Source organism: Sapajus apella, unplaced genomic scaffold (assembly GCF_009761245.1).
Source record: "Sapajus apella isolate SASKATOON/1434 unplaced genomic scaffold, GSC_monkey_1.0 scaffold43, whole genome shotgun sequence".
Classification (NCBI taxonomy): Eukaryota; Metazoa; Chordata; class Mammalia; order Primates; family Cebidae; genus Sapajus; species Sapajus apella.
In genome coordinates this window covers 138,630-153,778 of record NW_022436983.1, presented here as the reverse complement: position 1 = coordinate 153,778, position 15,149 = coordinate 138,630, and the positions used below count along the sequence as shown (strand labels likewise).

At 43.1% G+C, this 15,149-nt stretch overlaps 1 protein-coding gene across 16 annotated transcripts in view; it reads left to right on the top strand.

Moving 5' to 3' along the window:
* NPHP4 (nephrocystin 4) overlaps positions 1-15,149 on the top strand; it is a 132,902-nt gene that overhangs the window by 68,443 nt on the left and 49,310 nt on the right. For all 16 annotated transcript variants that reach the window (XR_004275908.1, XM_032301060.1, XM_032301064.1 and 13 more), the window contains one exon: positions 4,994-5,132. Coding sequence is in view for 15 of the 16 variants with exons in the window: in XM_032301060.1 (XP_032156951.1) it covers positions 4,994-5,132 (139 nt within the window). In the remaining variant the exon portion in view is untranslated. The remainder of the gene's footprint in view (positions 1-4,993; positions 5,133-15,149) is intronic.

The following is a 15,149-nucleotide window of genomic DNA, read 5'->3' as shown; positions in this document are numbered from 1 at the left end:
ACTATATTGGGGCATGAATGTTTTGAAGGTTTACTATCTTAAGGACACAAATGTATCAAATTTTGCCATTTTCCACAAGGAGTACCACTTCCAAATCAGGGTTTTTGACCTCAGCTCTGTTGACATTTGTGCCAGATAACTCTCTGTATGAGGCCATCCTGTGCGCTAGCGGTTGCTGAGCAGTATTCCTGGCCTCTGTTCACTGGGTGCCAGCAACATCTCCCTACCTGTGACAGCCTTAAATGCCTACAGACTGTGCCAGATGTTTCCTGGGGGGTAAAATTGCCCCGATTGAGTGCCCCCACTCTAAACTGATGTAATTAACTAAAGCAGTGAACTAGCCCTGGCCACAAACTCGATTCCCTTTCCTGCCCTGCGAAGGCACTCCTTTGCTTCTGCCTGAGTGTCCTGCATGGCGGTGCCAGCCCCTCTCAAGTCAGGTCAGTTAGAAGCCTAGGTGTGCCTATCTCTGCCGCTGCACCAGCCCATTCTTTATCTCACTCAGTCATTCATCACTCAGTGAACTTGTATAGAGCACCTACATGTACTCTAAGAAAAAAATCCCTGATCCCATGACAGTTGAGTAGGAGAGGCAGATGTTAAAGAAAAATATAAATACAACTAAAAGTCCATAGTTTTTGGGTAGCTAGATTTTAGAGTTTATGTTGTTATGATTATTTCACTGTAATTTACTATGAAATGATGAAATCATGTATCATAATTGTGTTTCCTTTCTTAACTCCTGCCCTTTTCCCTTGAGGAAATAATTGTTTCCCTCTTTTTTTTTTCTTCTTTTTTTTTTTTTAGAAATTGATATCTCCAAAGACAGCCACTTTCAACTCTTAACTGTGACTTATGGTCTTTACCTTTGTTTTCTAAATAATAGCCTTTTACTGCTGTTTCTTAATTTACAATTTCAGACATTATATACTGAATTCTTATAATGACAGATGAGAATTTTAGCTCTTTTGTACATTTCCTGCCCATCTTTAAAGCACTCTGTCTTCTTACTGCTTGGCCTTGGATTCAGGCACAGTTGCGGGGGGCATACAGCACAGTAGAGCTGGTTGGAGAGTGAAGGGGGGGTTTACTTGCAAAAACTAGAGAGATCACTGAGGGAGGAGCTGGGGAGGTGGTCCTGTAAGGTTGTTTACAAAACCCCAGGTTCACCCCAAAACTGCCCGTGTGTAGGTCTGACCCTAAACAGATACCAAAGACTTTGACACTGTGGGATTGACAACTTCCTAGTTTCAGAGCTGCCTGCTGGATGGAGGACATGCAGGAGAAATCTGAAGAACCCTGCACAGGTTTTGAAAATGAAACTGACATCTAAACCACAGCCCACAGGATATTGATCAGAAACTGTCCTGAACGCAATTGAGTCAATTCCTACCTAAATAAAAATACCAGCATTCTTCATAGGATTTAAGTGAGGCTCAGAGTTTTATAATGTAATGTTCAAAGTGTCTATGATACACTCTAAAGTTAATTGTCATACAAAGAACCTGCAAAGTTCAGCTTGTAGAGAAACAGTTAACAGATACCAACACTGAGATGATACAAATGTTAGAATTATCAGAGAATTTAAAGCAGTCGTAATAAAGATGCGCTAGTAAATAAGAACAAACATCCTGGAAATAAATGGGAAGAGGTAAATGAAAATTTTAGAACTGAAAAATAAAATAACTAAAATAAAAAATCACTAGATGGCCTAACAGCAGACTGGAGGTGACAGAAGAGTCAGTGAACTTGAAGATAAACCAACAGAAATTTATTCATCCTGCGCAACAGAGAGGAAAATGATTGGAAGACAAGGGGCAAAGCCTCAGTGTTGACCTGTAGGTCCCTACCAAAAAGACTAGCACCCAGTCCTGGTAGAGGAGACTATGGTGCAGAAAAAAGTACTTAAAAAATAATGACTGAAAACTTCCCCAATTTGGCAAAAGACGTAAACCTGCAGATCCAAGGTCAGTGAACCCCAGGGATAAATGTGAGGAAATCCACACTCAGATAAATCATACACAAACTGCTGAAAACTAAAGACAAAGAATAAAATTATTAAAAACAGCTATAGAAAAATGACGCATTACTTACAGAGAAATAATAATTTGAATGACTGGATACCTTATCAGAAACCAGCTGACCAGAAGGAAAGTGGGAGATTTTTAAAGTGCTAACAGAAAGACCTTGGAACTCAGAATTCTGCATCCAGTCTAAAAAAAAAGTGTGAAATGAGGACATCTTAGATGAACTAAAAGTAAGAGCAGATAATTTGCTTAAAGAATTGCTAAAAGAATTTCTTCAGACAGAGAGGAAGTGTTACCAGATCGAAATTTGAAACATCAAGAATGAGGAAAGAACAACAGAAATGGTAAATATAATACTCTCCTCTTCTTTTTTAAAATATATTGGATGGTTGAAGCAAAAACTGTAACAGCGTGGCTGGGTGCAGTGGGCTTGTAATCCCAGCACTTTGGGAGACTGAGGAGGGTGTAATCTAATCTTTACTTTTAGCAACTAGAAAAAGAAGAGTAAAATAAACCCAGAGCAATTGGAAAGTCAGTAATAGCAGACACCAATGGAACTGCAAACAAAAATAATAGATTAAAAACTAAAAAATAGCAAAAACCCAATGAAACTAAAACCTGTTTGAAAATATCAGTAAATTGATGAACTTCTAGCCAGACTGAAAAAGAAAGGAGGATGAAATGACTAATATTAAGAATGAAAGAAGGAATATCAGTCCAGACCTCACAGGTATTAAAAGGATAAGGAGGAACTACTACAGACAATTCTCTGCACATAAATTTGACAATTTAGGCGAAATGGATGAATGAATATTAAACCCCATGCTGCCAAAACTCAGCCAAGATGAAGTAGATAAACTGAGTAGTCCTATAACTTTGTATAAATGGAATTCATAGTTTAAAAACTTTTGAAAAAGAAATATTCAGGCCTGTTAACTATGAATTCTACTAAACATTTAAAGCAGAAATTATACCACTTTTATACCATCTATTTCAGAAAGCAGATGGGAGCAATTCCCAACTCATGAAATGAAGCCAGCATTACCCTGATACCAAAACCAGAAAAAGATATTAATAGCAACAAGAAAACAGAAATGTGGACCCATATCCCTCATAAACATAGGTGCAAACTACTTGACAAAATATTGGCAAATTGAGTCCCGTGATTTGCAAAAAGAATAATATACTATAACCAAGTGGAGCTTTATCCCAAGAATGCAAATTTGTTTTCGATTTGGAAATCAATAGATGTAATTCACTATAGTAACAGCCTAAAGAAGGAAACCATATGATCCTGGCAATTGATGTTGAAAAAACATTTGACAATACTCAGCATCAGTTTATGATAAAAACTCTGAGCAAACTAGCAATAAAAGAAAAATTCGTCAGCATGATCCGTGGTATCTACAAAAACTCTTTAGTTGACATCATACTTAATGCTGAAGATTGATTGCTTTCTCCTAAGATTAGGAACAAGTGAAGGATGTCCCCTCTCGCATTCAGCCTCATGGTCAGCAGTGCTTTGGAAGGTATAGTCAGTGCTGTAAGTCAAGAAAACAAAAGACATACACACTGGAAGGAAGAAACAAAACCGTCCTTTTTTGCAGAAAACATGATTATGTATGTCAAAGATTCTGAGGAATCTGCAAAAAATGAGTGAGTTTAGTGAGACTGCAAGATAACACAGGAAGTCAACATGAAAAATCAGTCCTATTTCTCTATACTAGCACTGATAAATTGAAAGCAAAATACAGAAACAGTATTACTTATAAAGCCCTGCTCTCCATGAAATAAATCTGACAAAATAGGTATGGGATCCGTATGCTGCCAGCGATAAAACTGTCGTTTTGCTAGCTGTCATTGTGGTTATTCTTAGGTGAAATCAAGGAAGACCTAACTAATTGGAGAGACATAACATGTATATGTCTTGGAAAACTCAACATAGTAAAGCTGTCAGTTCTGCCCAAGATTGATCTATAGATTTTATGCAGTTTCAATCAAAATCCCAGCAGGAGTGTAGGTAAGCAGATTTTGAAATTTACACGGAAAGTTAAAGGAATTAAAAGAGTCAAAATAGTTTTGAAAAAGAACAGTAAAGTTGGAGGAGTCATAATACACAGTTTAAACACTTACTATACCCCCACACTAATATAATTAGTATCAAGGGGTTGGCACGTAGATTAATGGAACAGAAAGAGAGTCCAGAAATAAAGTTTGGAAGTGCCTTATTAAATTAAATATACCATATGACCCAGCAGTCCTACCCTTGGAGAAATGAAACCTGTGTTCACACAAAAATCTGGACACATGTGTTTGTAGCAGCTCCATTTATAATCACCCAAACCAGAAACAACTTAAATGTTCATGAGTGACTGAATGGATAAATAACCGTGATATATCCGTACAATAGAATACCACTCAGTAATAAAAAAAAGTTTGATGTGTTTGCCACAACTGGGATGAATCTCATCAGTTGGAATGAGGTTCAAATGACAGTGCTGGGAAGCAGTCATAGATCACTAGGGTTAGGCAGGGGTGAGCCGTGGCTGCAGAGGGGCAGGGCAAAGGAGCACTCGGCGGGGAGATGGGGCTGGCCTGCACCCTGAGTGTGGTGCTGGTTATGTGAGTCTGTGCACGTGCCAAAACCCATAGAGCCATAACCCAGAATAAAGATGTCAGTCTCACATAGGTTAATGAAAACATTCCCAACTCAGGAGAGGCTGTGATTTCTACTTGGGTAAGGGTCATTCCATGATCATATGGCCTGCAGGGCTTTTAGTGCCACAGTCAGTTGCTTTTTGCTCAGAAACTACTTGAGTATAATCTAAGAACATGTGGCTTCTTCAGTGGCCTCTGCTTTCACGTAGGCTTTGTTTTAGGACCGAGTGTGCCGTTCCTGGTTGGATTGTTGTGACCGGAGTGCCGATGAAGGGCGTGGCCATCACTGCTGTTGTGCTCCATTGCAGGTGAAGCAGGTGGAGTCGGGTACAATCCGGTTCCAGTTCTCGCTGGGCTCAGAAGAACACCTGGACGCACCCGCGGAGCCTGTCAGTGGCCCCAAGGCAGAGCGGCGACTGGCCGGGAAACCACCCATGTCCCCTTCCAGTAAGTGTTTCCAGAGAACTGACTCCCCAGGCACACGGCAGGCAGCACTTCCATCTGTTACCAGGGAAAGATGCTTAGTTCAGTATGGTAATCATCACATTTGTAAGATCATTGCCATAGATTGCTTTAATCGATTCTGTTTTTTGGGCTTTTGCTTAACACAAAGGTGTCGAATTGGACAGTGATGAATTGTGGCCCAGAAGCTTGTCACCTGCTTCAGCCTGGTGTCAGCTTAGTTACTTGACAGCTCCCCAACTAAGCACTTAAAAGGACATGTCACATGGGTGCCCTGCAAATGTGGGACCCGAGAATTAGAGGGTGGTCAAGAGCCAAGGACGGCCACTTTGAGTTTGCGCTGTTCAAGTAGCCATCTGTCTGTTCACCTTGAAGCACTTCCCGAAAGTTAGGAGTCTGTGATCTGAGTCTGTGGCTTTAAGAAAGGGGGTCGCAATTGGCTGCAAGCAGCAAGGGCTGCCAGCAGAGGCAGCCCCTGCCCTGTGGGTGGCAGCAAGTCCACATGGGTAGGTGGGTAAAGAGTTCTTGCTGGCTCTCAGCCCAGCTGCTTCTGCTGAGGCAGTACACTGTGCTCAGAGCCCTTGGACTGCAGCATGTTCTGGTTGAGAATTCCACCTATAGTGAAGTGAGGGGCAGAAGGAATCAGGGAGGGCTGGAGTAGTCGACCTAAATGGGTGTGGGGCCTTGGCTCTAGGCACCTGGAGCTCTGGCTTAGAGTTAAAGTTCTCGGATTCCTAGTCACAGGTGATGACTCTGCTTGTTCCAGATGGCAAGACAGGGAGTGAACAAGTGTACAAGCTCGTGGAGGGAGCTTTGTGTTCCTCCAGCCTCCAGCTGGTGATGCCCAGGTGTTCAGGGAGCACTTGCTTCTGTGCTCAGCGGTGGCCCCGACTTCTGGTGCAAAGCTGCTGGCGCTTCTGTCACTCGGGAGAGGTTTTCTCTGTGCATTGAGATTCTGATTTATGGGAACTGGGCTTGTTGAATTTGATTTTACAATTGCTGGAAGCAGCACGTGCATTTCTAAGTTGATAAATTTGATGAAGTTGATGATTTTCTGAGATATCTGATACCGTGCAAATGCTATGTAAATTGCTGTACGGTTTAGGGAATAACAAGAAAAAAAGAGTCTGTATATGTTTAGTGCAGGCACAACCATCCATTAAAAAAAAAATATTTTCAGCCCAAGGCTTGTTGAATTCATGGAGACGGAACCCAAGGGTCTACTCTGTACTCTGATTTTTGATGAAGTTACTTAGAAGTACAATAGTAATACATAGTCAACACCGTCTGTCAGGATTTCCTGAGCGGTCTAAGAATATTCTGGTATCAAAACTTAAGAGTTGATTTCTTTGGGACAAACTACGTCATTCAGTATTTTCCTTCTTTTCATAGAGGTGGTGCATTTGATGGTATTAATTGTTTTGTGTTTTCAGTGTTTGAATTTTGTGCCTACCAGCTTGTTCTCAGGATTTCTGTTTACCACCAGTGTGTATATGAATAATTCCATCTTATACGAACGGCACTGAAATGTACAGCACCCCTAGTACTAGCATTCCTTGTGGTGGTGGCTGGTAGGCATGCATGCATTTTCTGTCAGTCGGATTAGAATGCATTTCCAGTTTTATTTGATGAAACTGAATGCATTCAAGGCATAGGACACATAATTTTGATATACTAAGCAAAGGGTCATAATAAAGTGTCATTTAAAGCAACCCATTACCTGCTTACATCTCGTATCTTTCCTTGTTTGATGTACACTCTTTGACATAGAGTTAATCTTAAAAATAAAATACATATCAACCTCTAAGAAACAAAATTACGAAGAAAAGAGAACCTTAGATTATGAATTGGGTATATTTTTTAATTAAATATAAACATGATTAGAGCTATCCCTCGATATCCGTGGGGGACTGGCTTCAGATGCTCAAGTCCCTTATATAAACTGGTGTGGTATTTGGAAGCGTTTTCTAGCTGCGTGTGCTACCTGGGATTCACTCACCACGCTGTGTGTTTTCTGCACTTTTGAGTCTTGGCTCATGCTCTCTGCCTGGTGTGTATTGCTCCCATGTACTGCATTTATTTTCTTTTACAATGTATTCCAGGGTTTCTGTATTGTTTTGTTTTGTTTTTAGAGATAAATTCTCATTTCTTTGCTCTGGCTGGAGTGCCTGACATGATCACAGCTCACTGTAGCCTTGAACTCCTGAGCTCAAGCCATCCACCTGCCTCAGCTTCCTGAGTAGCTGGGACTACAGGCAGCGCCACCATTCCCAGCTAAGTGTTTTTTTTTTTTTTTTTTTTTTGTAAAAATGAGGTCTTACTATGTTGTAGGCTGGTCTTGAACTCCTGGCCTCAGGCAGTCCTCCTGCCTTGGCCTTCTAAAATGCTGGGGTTGTTTATTTTTTAATTAAAAAATATGTAGTCAAGAAGAGCCAAGGCAATTTTGAAGAAGGAGGGAGGCTTCACCTTTCTTAGTTTTTAGACTTACCATAATGTTCTAATTTCTAGAACAAGTATTGCATTGATGCAGACAGAGATAAACAGATAATGGGACAAAATATCAAGTATGGTATGTGACAACTTGCAGAGAAGGAATATATTAGTTTCTGATTGCTGCTACAACAAATTACCCCAAACTTAGTGACATTAAACACCAGGAGCTTATTATCCTAAAATTCTGGAGGTCAGAGGTCCCAAGTGGGTCCCACAGGCTTCAGTCAAGAGCTCAGTGGGGCCGTGCTCCTTCTGGAGGCTCCAGGGGAAAATCCATTTCCTCACCTTTTCCACCTGCTAGAGGCCACCTGCGTCCCTTGACTCCTTCTTCCATCTTCAGAGGCAGCCATGCAGAACCTTCCAGACTCACTCAGCTCTGACCCTCTTGCCTCCCTGCCTCCCTGCCTTTCGCTTACAAAGACTGTTGTGAGTGCATTGGGCCCATTTGGAAAATCCAGGGTCATCCCGGCATCTCAGGGTCAGCTGATGAGCATTTTAGTCCCTTGGCATTTGACATATGGATAGGTTCTGGGATTAGGCTGTGGGTAGCTCTGGGGTGGCAGCAGTTACTCCACTTACTGCAAGGAGTACCAGTCAGTAAACGGTGTGGTGTGATCATTGGCCTGTATGCAAAATATGAAATTCAGTTCTAATTTCATGTCATATTCAATAATAAATTCCAGATGGCCTGAAAACCAAAAATTCAGAAATGTTAGAATTAGAAGATTAAAAAGAAGAAAGATTATAGAAAGAGGTCCTCCAAATCAATAAGAAATAGCAGGAAAGAAAAATGGGCAGTGCTCAGCCATTGCTGGGTCATCATTAACGTTGTCGTCATATGAAGAGGAAATTTATAGAGAATAAACCAGAATAACCAATAACCATAAACCTATGAAAAAGTGCTCAGTATTGCTGGTAGTCGGAGAAATGCAAAATAAAATGAGAAATCGTTTTATTCCCCTCATGCTGGAGAAATCTAGCTGTCTAATAGTGCGAAGGTTAATGAGGATGTGGTTAAAGCAGAACTCTTACCACTGTGGGAAGAATGTGATATGTACAGCCACTTTGAAGAGTGATTTTGTAATGTTTAGTTAATACCCTACAACTCAGAAATGCCATTTTCAGACGCCTGTTAAAGTGAACAACCAGTTCATATGTACAAGGAGACATGGGTAGGCCCGGCATCACAGCAGCTTCTAAGTTAACATTTGAAAACAGTCTGCCTGCTTCCCAGGCAGGGAATGCATAAACTCAGTTATTTGGACAATGAAATGATCTGCGCCAGTTAAATGAATGAAGTAGATCTGTACATACCATGGTGGATAAACCTTCACAACGGTATGTTGAATGCACACAGATTCTGAAAGGAAATGAACAATGTGCTACCATTTAAGTAACTTTCAAAACAATTGTGTGTATTGCTTATGAATGCATGCTTACTAAGTGGATGTTAGAGCAGTTACTTAATGTCTCTGTCCTTGTTTCCTCAGTGGTAAAATGGGATGGATTAAATACCTAAGTATGAAAAATAAACTTGAGAAATCTTAGAAAAAGACATTGGAGAATATTTTTACGGCCTTTAGGGTTAGGAAGGCCTTCTTAAGCAAGATAGACAAAGCATAAAAGAAAAAAAGAAGACTGAGAAATATGATCATATTAAAATATAAAACTTTCGTGTGAAAAAGACTCTATAAACAAAGTTAGTAGACAGACCTCAGACTGAAAGATACTTGCAATACACATGACTATTAAAAATTAATGAAGGAAGTAAGATGAGAAGATTAGAAAGAAAGATTACAGAAAGAGCTCCTCCAAATCAATAAGAAGCAGATCAACAACAGAAAAATGGGCAAAGGATAGCAAAGGATTGTGGAGAGGATGAAACGAGTAAAGATACGTCCAGGTGCTCAGGGCTGCCTGGCGTGGAGCAGATACCCAGCGATTGCCATTGTCCTCATGCTACTGCCATTGCCATTCCTTTTTTTTTTTTTTTTTTTTTAAGATGGAGTTTTGCTCTTGTTGCCTGGGCTGGAGTGCTGTTGCACTGTCTCGGCTCACTGCAACGTCTGCTTCCGGGTTTAAGCCTGCCTCAGCCTCCTGAGTAGCTGGGATAACAGCCGTGTGCCACCATGCCCAGCAAATTTTGTCTTTTTAGTAGAGACAGGGTTTCTCCATGTTGGTCAGGCTGGTCTTGAACTCCCGACCTCAGGTTATCCGTCCGCCTTGGCCTTCCAAAAGTGCTGGGATTACAGACATGAGCCCCTGCACCCAGCCCATTGCTGTTCTTCTAATTGGCAGCATTGAGGGAAGTGACTACATGTATGTACCCCTTTCAACTACTGGTTCAATTAACACAGGCCCAAAATCTTACTGGAGCAAGGTAGCCACCAGGGCAGAAGCAACAGCAGGGCATCTCCATGGAGCTCCTCTGGACCTCAGAGTCTTTGATGGGTAAAAACAGTTGTCCTTGGCTGGGCACAATGGCTCACGCCTATAATCACTTTGGAAGGCTGACGTGAGAGGATTGCTTGAGGCCAAGAGTTGGAGACCAGCTTGGGCAACATAGCAAGACCCCTACTCTATAAAAAATTTAAGGCCAGGCGCAGTGGCTCATGCGTGTAGTCCCAGCATTTTGGGAGGCTGAGGGGGTGGATCACAAGGTCAGGAGATCGAGACCATCCTGGCTAACACGGCGAAACCCCATCTCTACTAAAAACACAAAAATTAGTCTGGTGTGGTGGCACCAGCCTGTAGTCCCAGCTACTCGGCAGGCTGAGGCACGAGAATTTCTTCAACCTGGGAAGCGGAGGTTGCAGTGAGCCGAGATTGTGCCACTGCACTCCAGCCTGGGTGACAGAGCGAGACTCCGTCTCAAAAAAAAAAAAAATTTAGGCAATAGCTGGGTGTGGTAGCATGTACCTATAGTCTCAGTTACTTGGGAGGCTGAGGCAGGAGGATTGCTTGAACCCAGGAGTTCGAGGCTGCAGTGAGCTATGATTGCATCACTGTACTCTAGCTGTGCGTCAGAATTAGACTTTGCCTCTTAAAAAAAAAACCCACAAACACACACATACACAGCTGGCCCTGACTGCATCCAGGAAAGTAGGTTCTCAGCGGGCACAGAAAGCTCAGCGTTGGCTTTGCTTCTACCATTTTCTGTTAGCCATTCTGCAGGCACTTAGTGTATATGAATCAGATGGGGCAGGTGGTTCTCCTTTTCTCCTTCCTGCCTCCATTCAGCAAAGGCTTGTGGGAGTCTGATGTGCCAGGTACTTGGCTAGGCTCCTGTCCCAGCGGAGCTTTAACAACAGACAATAAACAAACTACCAAATACATTAGGTGGCAAGAAGACTCATGTGCCATCTGCTGTGGGATGTTAGTGAGGGGAGCTGTGTGTGGGGACAGGGCACTGTGGGAACACTCCATGCCTTCTGCTCAGTACTGCTGAGAACCTAAAAAACTGTTCTAAAAAAGTATTAAAAAGTAAGAGAGAATGACTTGTGGGGAGTTTTACACTTATGTCCATCTTGATGTGATTAACTTGTGTTTGGGATTTCTGTTTCTATAATTGAGGCTCAATTATAGAAGAGGTTAGCACACTTTTTCTGTAAAGGCCAAATAGTAAATATTTTAGGCTTAGTGGGCCAGATGGTCTCTGTCACAGCTACTCATCTCCACTGGTATATATAGGTTGTATGTTAATGAATGAACGTGGCCGTGTTCTAGTAAAACTTTATTGATACATACAGATTGAGAGCTGAATCAGCCCGTGGGCCATAGTTTGCAGACCCCTGTCCTGTAGCTTTCCTTTTGGTCATATCATAATCGGGAGGAAGCTGTCCATCTTTTTCTGTGCTTTAAAGTAGTTTAAACAAAAGGCAAGACCTGTTTCTTGAAGGTCTGATAAAACTTCGCTGTGAAACCATTGAAGGGATTTTTGGCAACCAATTGCATTTCTTTTCATGGTTATTGGTCTGTTTATGTTTTCCACCTCATCTTGTGTTAACTTTTGGGATACACATCCTCTTGAAACATGGCCAATTTCCTTTAGTTTACAAGGATGCTGAGATAAAGTTTGTAACCAATTTAAACTTTCAGTATGTGCCTGTGATTAGATTTCTTCCTTCTCTTTCTATCTTGGGAGGATTCTTCCTTTTTCGGTCAGGCTTATGAGAGGTTTGTATATTTCATTAGTCTCGTCAAAGAATCAGCTGTTACTTTTACATATTGGTTTTCTTGCTTTTAAGTTATGAATTTTTTCTTTAATCTTAATTTCATATTTTATCTTTATTTTCTTTTAAGAAGCAGAATTCTTAGCTTATTTGCTTGTCTCTAATAATAAAATCATTTAAGATTCTGCAGTTTGCTTCCAAGTATGTCTTTGACCCCATTTCGTAGGTTTTGATTTGGAGTGCTATTTCCTACATTGTTGAGTTCCATTTTTATTTCCTTTTTACCTACAGTTGGAAAATGTCTTGAAATATTCCACATTTAAAAAGGCACCTGTTCAACTTTTCTTGCTTTCTCTTATGGAAACCTGTACTCACCTGTAAAGCATGCAGAAAGGTCGCGTTCACGGCAGAGCTTTGTTTTCAGCACCCTGCAGCCCTTTGCGGGTGCCACTGTTTATTTTATATTCTTGTGTATTGTCTGATTCCTTCCTTCCCTGCCACTGTTCTTAGAGGGTATTAGTCGAATTTGCTATGGTAACAAATAATCTCCAAATCTTGAGAGCTTAAAATAAAAGTATTTGTCACCCTCACTGCGTACGCGTTACAGTTGGTGGTGGCCCTGATCATCCTGGTCGCAGAGGGTGGTTGCCGTCTTGAATATTGCTGGGCTGCGCCAGCAGGAAGGGGAGGCCTTGGGAGGATCTTGTACCATCGGTTACAGCTCTGGCCCAGAAATGGCACATGTCACTTCTCCTCCTCCCTGGTTAGAAGTAGCCACATGGCCTTCCAGTCACAAGGGGACTGGGAACTGATTCATGCGTTGAAGGTAAAGAGGTGCAGATACTTGGGGCATTCATTTGCTGTGCACTGGAGACGCTTGTTGTTGAGGCAGCGCACAGTGGGGACTGTTTCATTCATCTTTACATTGCCTGATGAGTTCTGGGCCATAGTAAAACATTCAGGACATATTTGTAGAGTAAACGAATTAATCAAAACCCTTTTGTATACAAGGGATAGAAACCTGACTCGAAATAGCTTCCACAAGAGAGAATGTATTGGCTTACGTGTCAGAAAAGCCCCGAGGTAGAGCTGATGTGAGGCATGGCTGGATCCCGGCACTCAAAGGATGCCATTAAGACACCATCTGTTCGTGCCTCTCCCCCATGCCCCACCCCTCCCCTTTAAGCTCTCCTTTCTTCAGTGTTGGCTTCTTTCCTCGTAGAGCTGCTTCCAGATAATCCGGGGCTTAGGATTCCCAACAGAAAGGCCCTGATTGACTCAGTTGTTCTAGCAGGAGTCCTCATGGAGCCCCATCCATCTCATGTGTCCCCTGCTTTTCCATGTAACACCTGATCGGGATGGGGTGGGGATGGTCAGTCTTGGTCATACACCCTTCTTGGTGTGGGGGTTGGGCCCACCCCTGACAGTATGGTTAAGGGCTGGGAGGGTGATTCCCTAAAGGAAAAACTCTCTGAGGAGAGTATGGGTTTAGAGGGGTGAAACTGGCAGGCAGTGGCTGCCCAGGGTTGGGGCTTCTGGTCTCCGACCCGGCCCGGGTCTTTCCCTGCCACTGCCGCTTTGGCTGCGCTTGCATTCCAGCTTTGCCCAGCGTTTCTTGGATTTTGCCGTCAGCGAATGCATAGACTTGATTAGTTCCTGCCACACTTTCTGTCGTTTGAGAAGGACGAAGACAGCTGAGAAGCAGCCTGTCTTCCAGAAACCTGCTGTGTGGCCTCTGGGCAGGAAGCTGGACCCAGGGAGGAGTGACTGCAGGAAGCCAGACGTGCTTGGGCTGGAGTGAGAGCCTTCAAGGTTTGGGGAGGGAGGCCCCCCAGGGAGGGATCCCACAGGGGCGCTTGCTCCTGGGCCTGGGATTTATCCGTGGTTGCTGCAACAGGCGCCTTTCTGGATGGCTGGCTGAGAGTGTCATCTTCCTACGTGTAGGGCACACCAGCAGGTGCTTGACTTTTGTTTTTTTGAGACAATCTCACTCTGTCCCCCAGGCTGGAGTGCAGTGGTGCAATCTTGGCTCACAGCAACCTCCGCCTCCTGGGTTCAAGCAATTCTCATGCCTCAGCCTCCTGGGTAGCTGGGATTACAGGTGCCCACCACCCCTGGCTAATTTTTTATTTTTAGTAAAGATGGGGTTTTCACCATGTTGGCTAGGCTGGTCTTGAACTCCCGACCTTAGGTGATTCACCCACCTTGGCCTCCCAAAGTGCTGGGATTACAGGTGTGATCCACCACACCCGGCCTAGATTGACTTCTTAAGATGCAGAGCTGTTGGGAATACATGCTTTGAGTTCCTCACCAGAAGATTTACTGTCATACCCTTGGCAGAGAGGAGTGAGTGTGCCTTGGTTACTGGGAGGACCAGGAGTTGAATGGTGGTGCAAATGAGCTGTAGCAGCATAATCTACTTCTCAGTCACTGTTTGGGGACAAGCAAATCTACCTGGATGGACCCTGATTTCATTGGGTTTATTTAATTTGGATTTATGGCTGCATTCACGTCCCGTTAAATGATTGCCTTCAGCCCAGGTCCAAGCATCAGAAGACATTGCCTCTCAAAACCCAATATAAGGGACTTTTAAATATCCACTGGTGTTTAACTTATGATGGAAACTTTTCATACTTCAGTATTTCACCAACTTATATGGTTCCTTTGGAGATCTTAATGATATGCGGCTGTCACTTTAAGTGAGGTACTTTGGCTCTTGGTTATGAATAATCCTTTTTATTTTCTCTGTGACATTGCAAGGGAGCAAAGGTTCATTCATCACTTACCAGGAAAGAGTGTGCATTGAGCCGCTAGAGGGCACCCCGTCTTTATTTTTTGTAACTTGAAATTTTCCTGAGCCATATTTTGCTTTTGAATGTCCTTCCGGTGGTGTCAGGATTTTGGTTTGTTTGCTTAATAGATCTGAAACAGACATGTAGAAGGGGTCACTGCAGACATGTAGCCATGGTTTCCCTGGACACGTGGAGTTAGATTCCTGCCCAGGTCGCACCTGCTGTGCTGGTAGCTGGTCTGGAACATATTCCCCCACAGGCAGCGGCTCCTTGCCCTGGGTGAGGGTGGTTCAGTCAATTACGAGGTAGTAGGGGAGAGTCTAAGGCCACAGAACAGCTTTTTGGCCACCCTCTAGCCAAGGAATGGAAGCTCGTGTGCAGGTGGTAAGGGTGCATTTTGCTGGAGAGTTAGTGGGAAAGTGGGTCAGAGCAAGGTTTTGACGAGGGAGGTGACGCTCTGAAACTGACCGTGGAGGTACCCCGAAGCTCAGGGCTCTGACGAGTCCCGGAACCCCCCACTTGCTCGGGCCTGATGAACCAGCTCC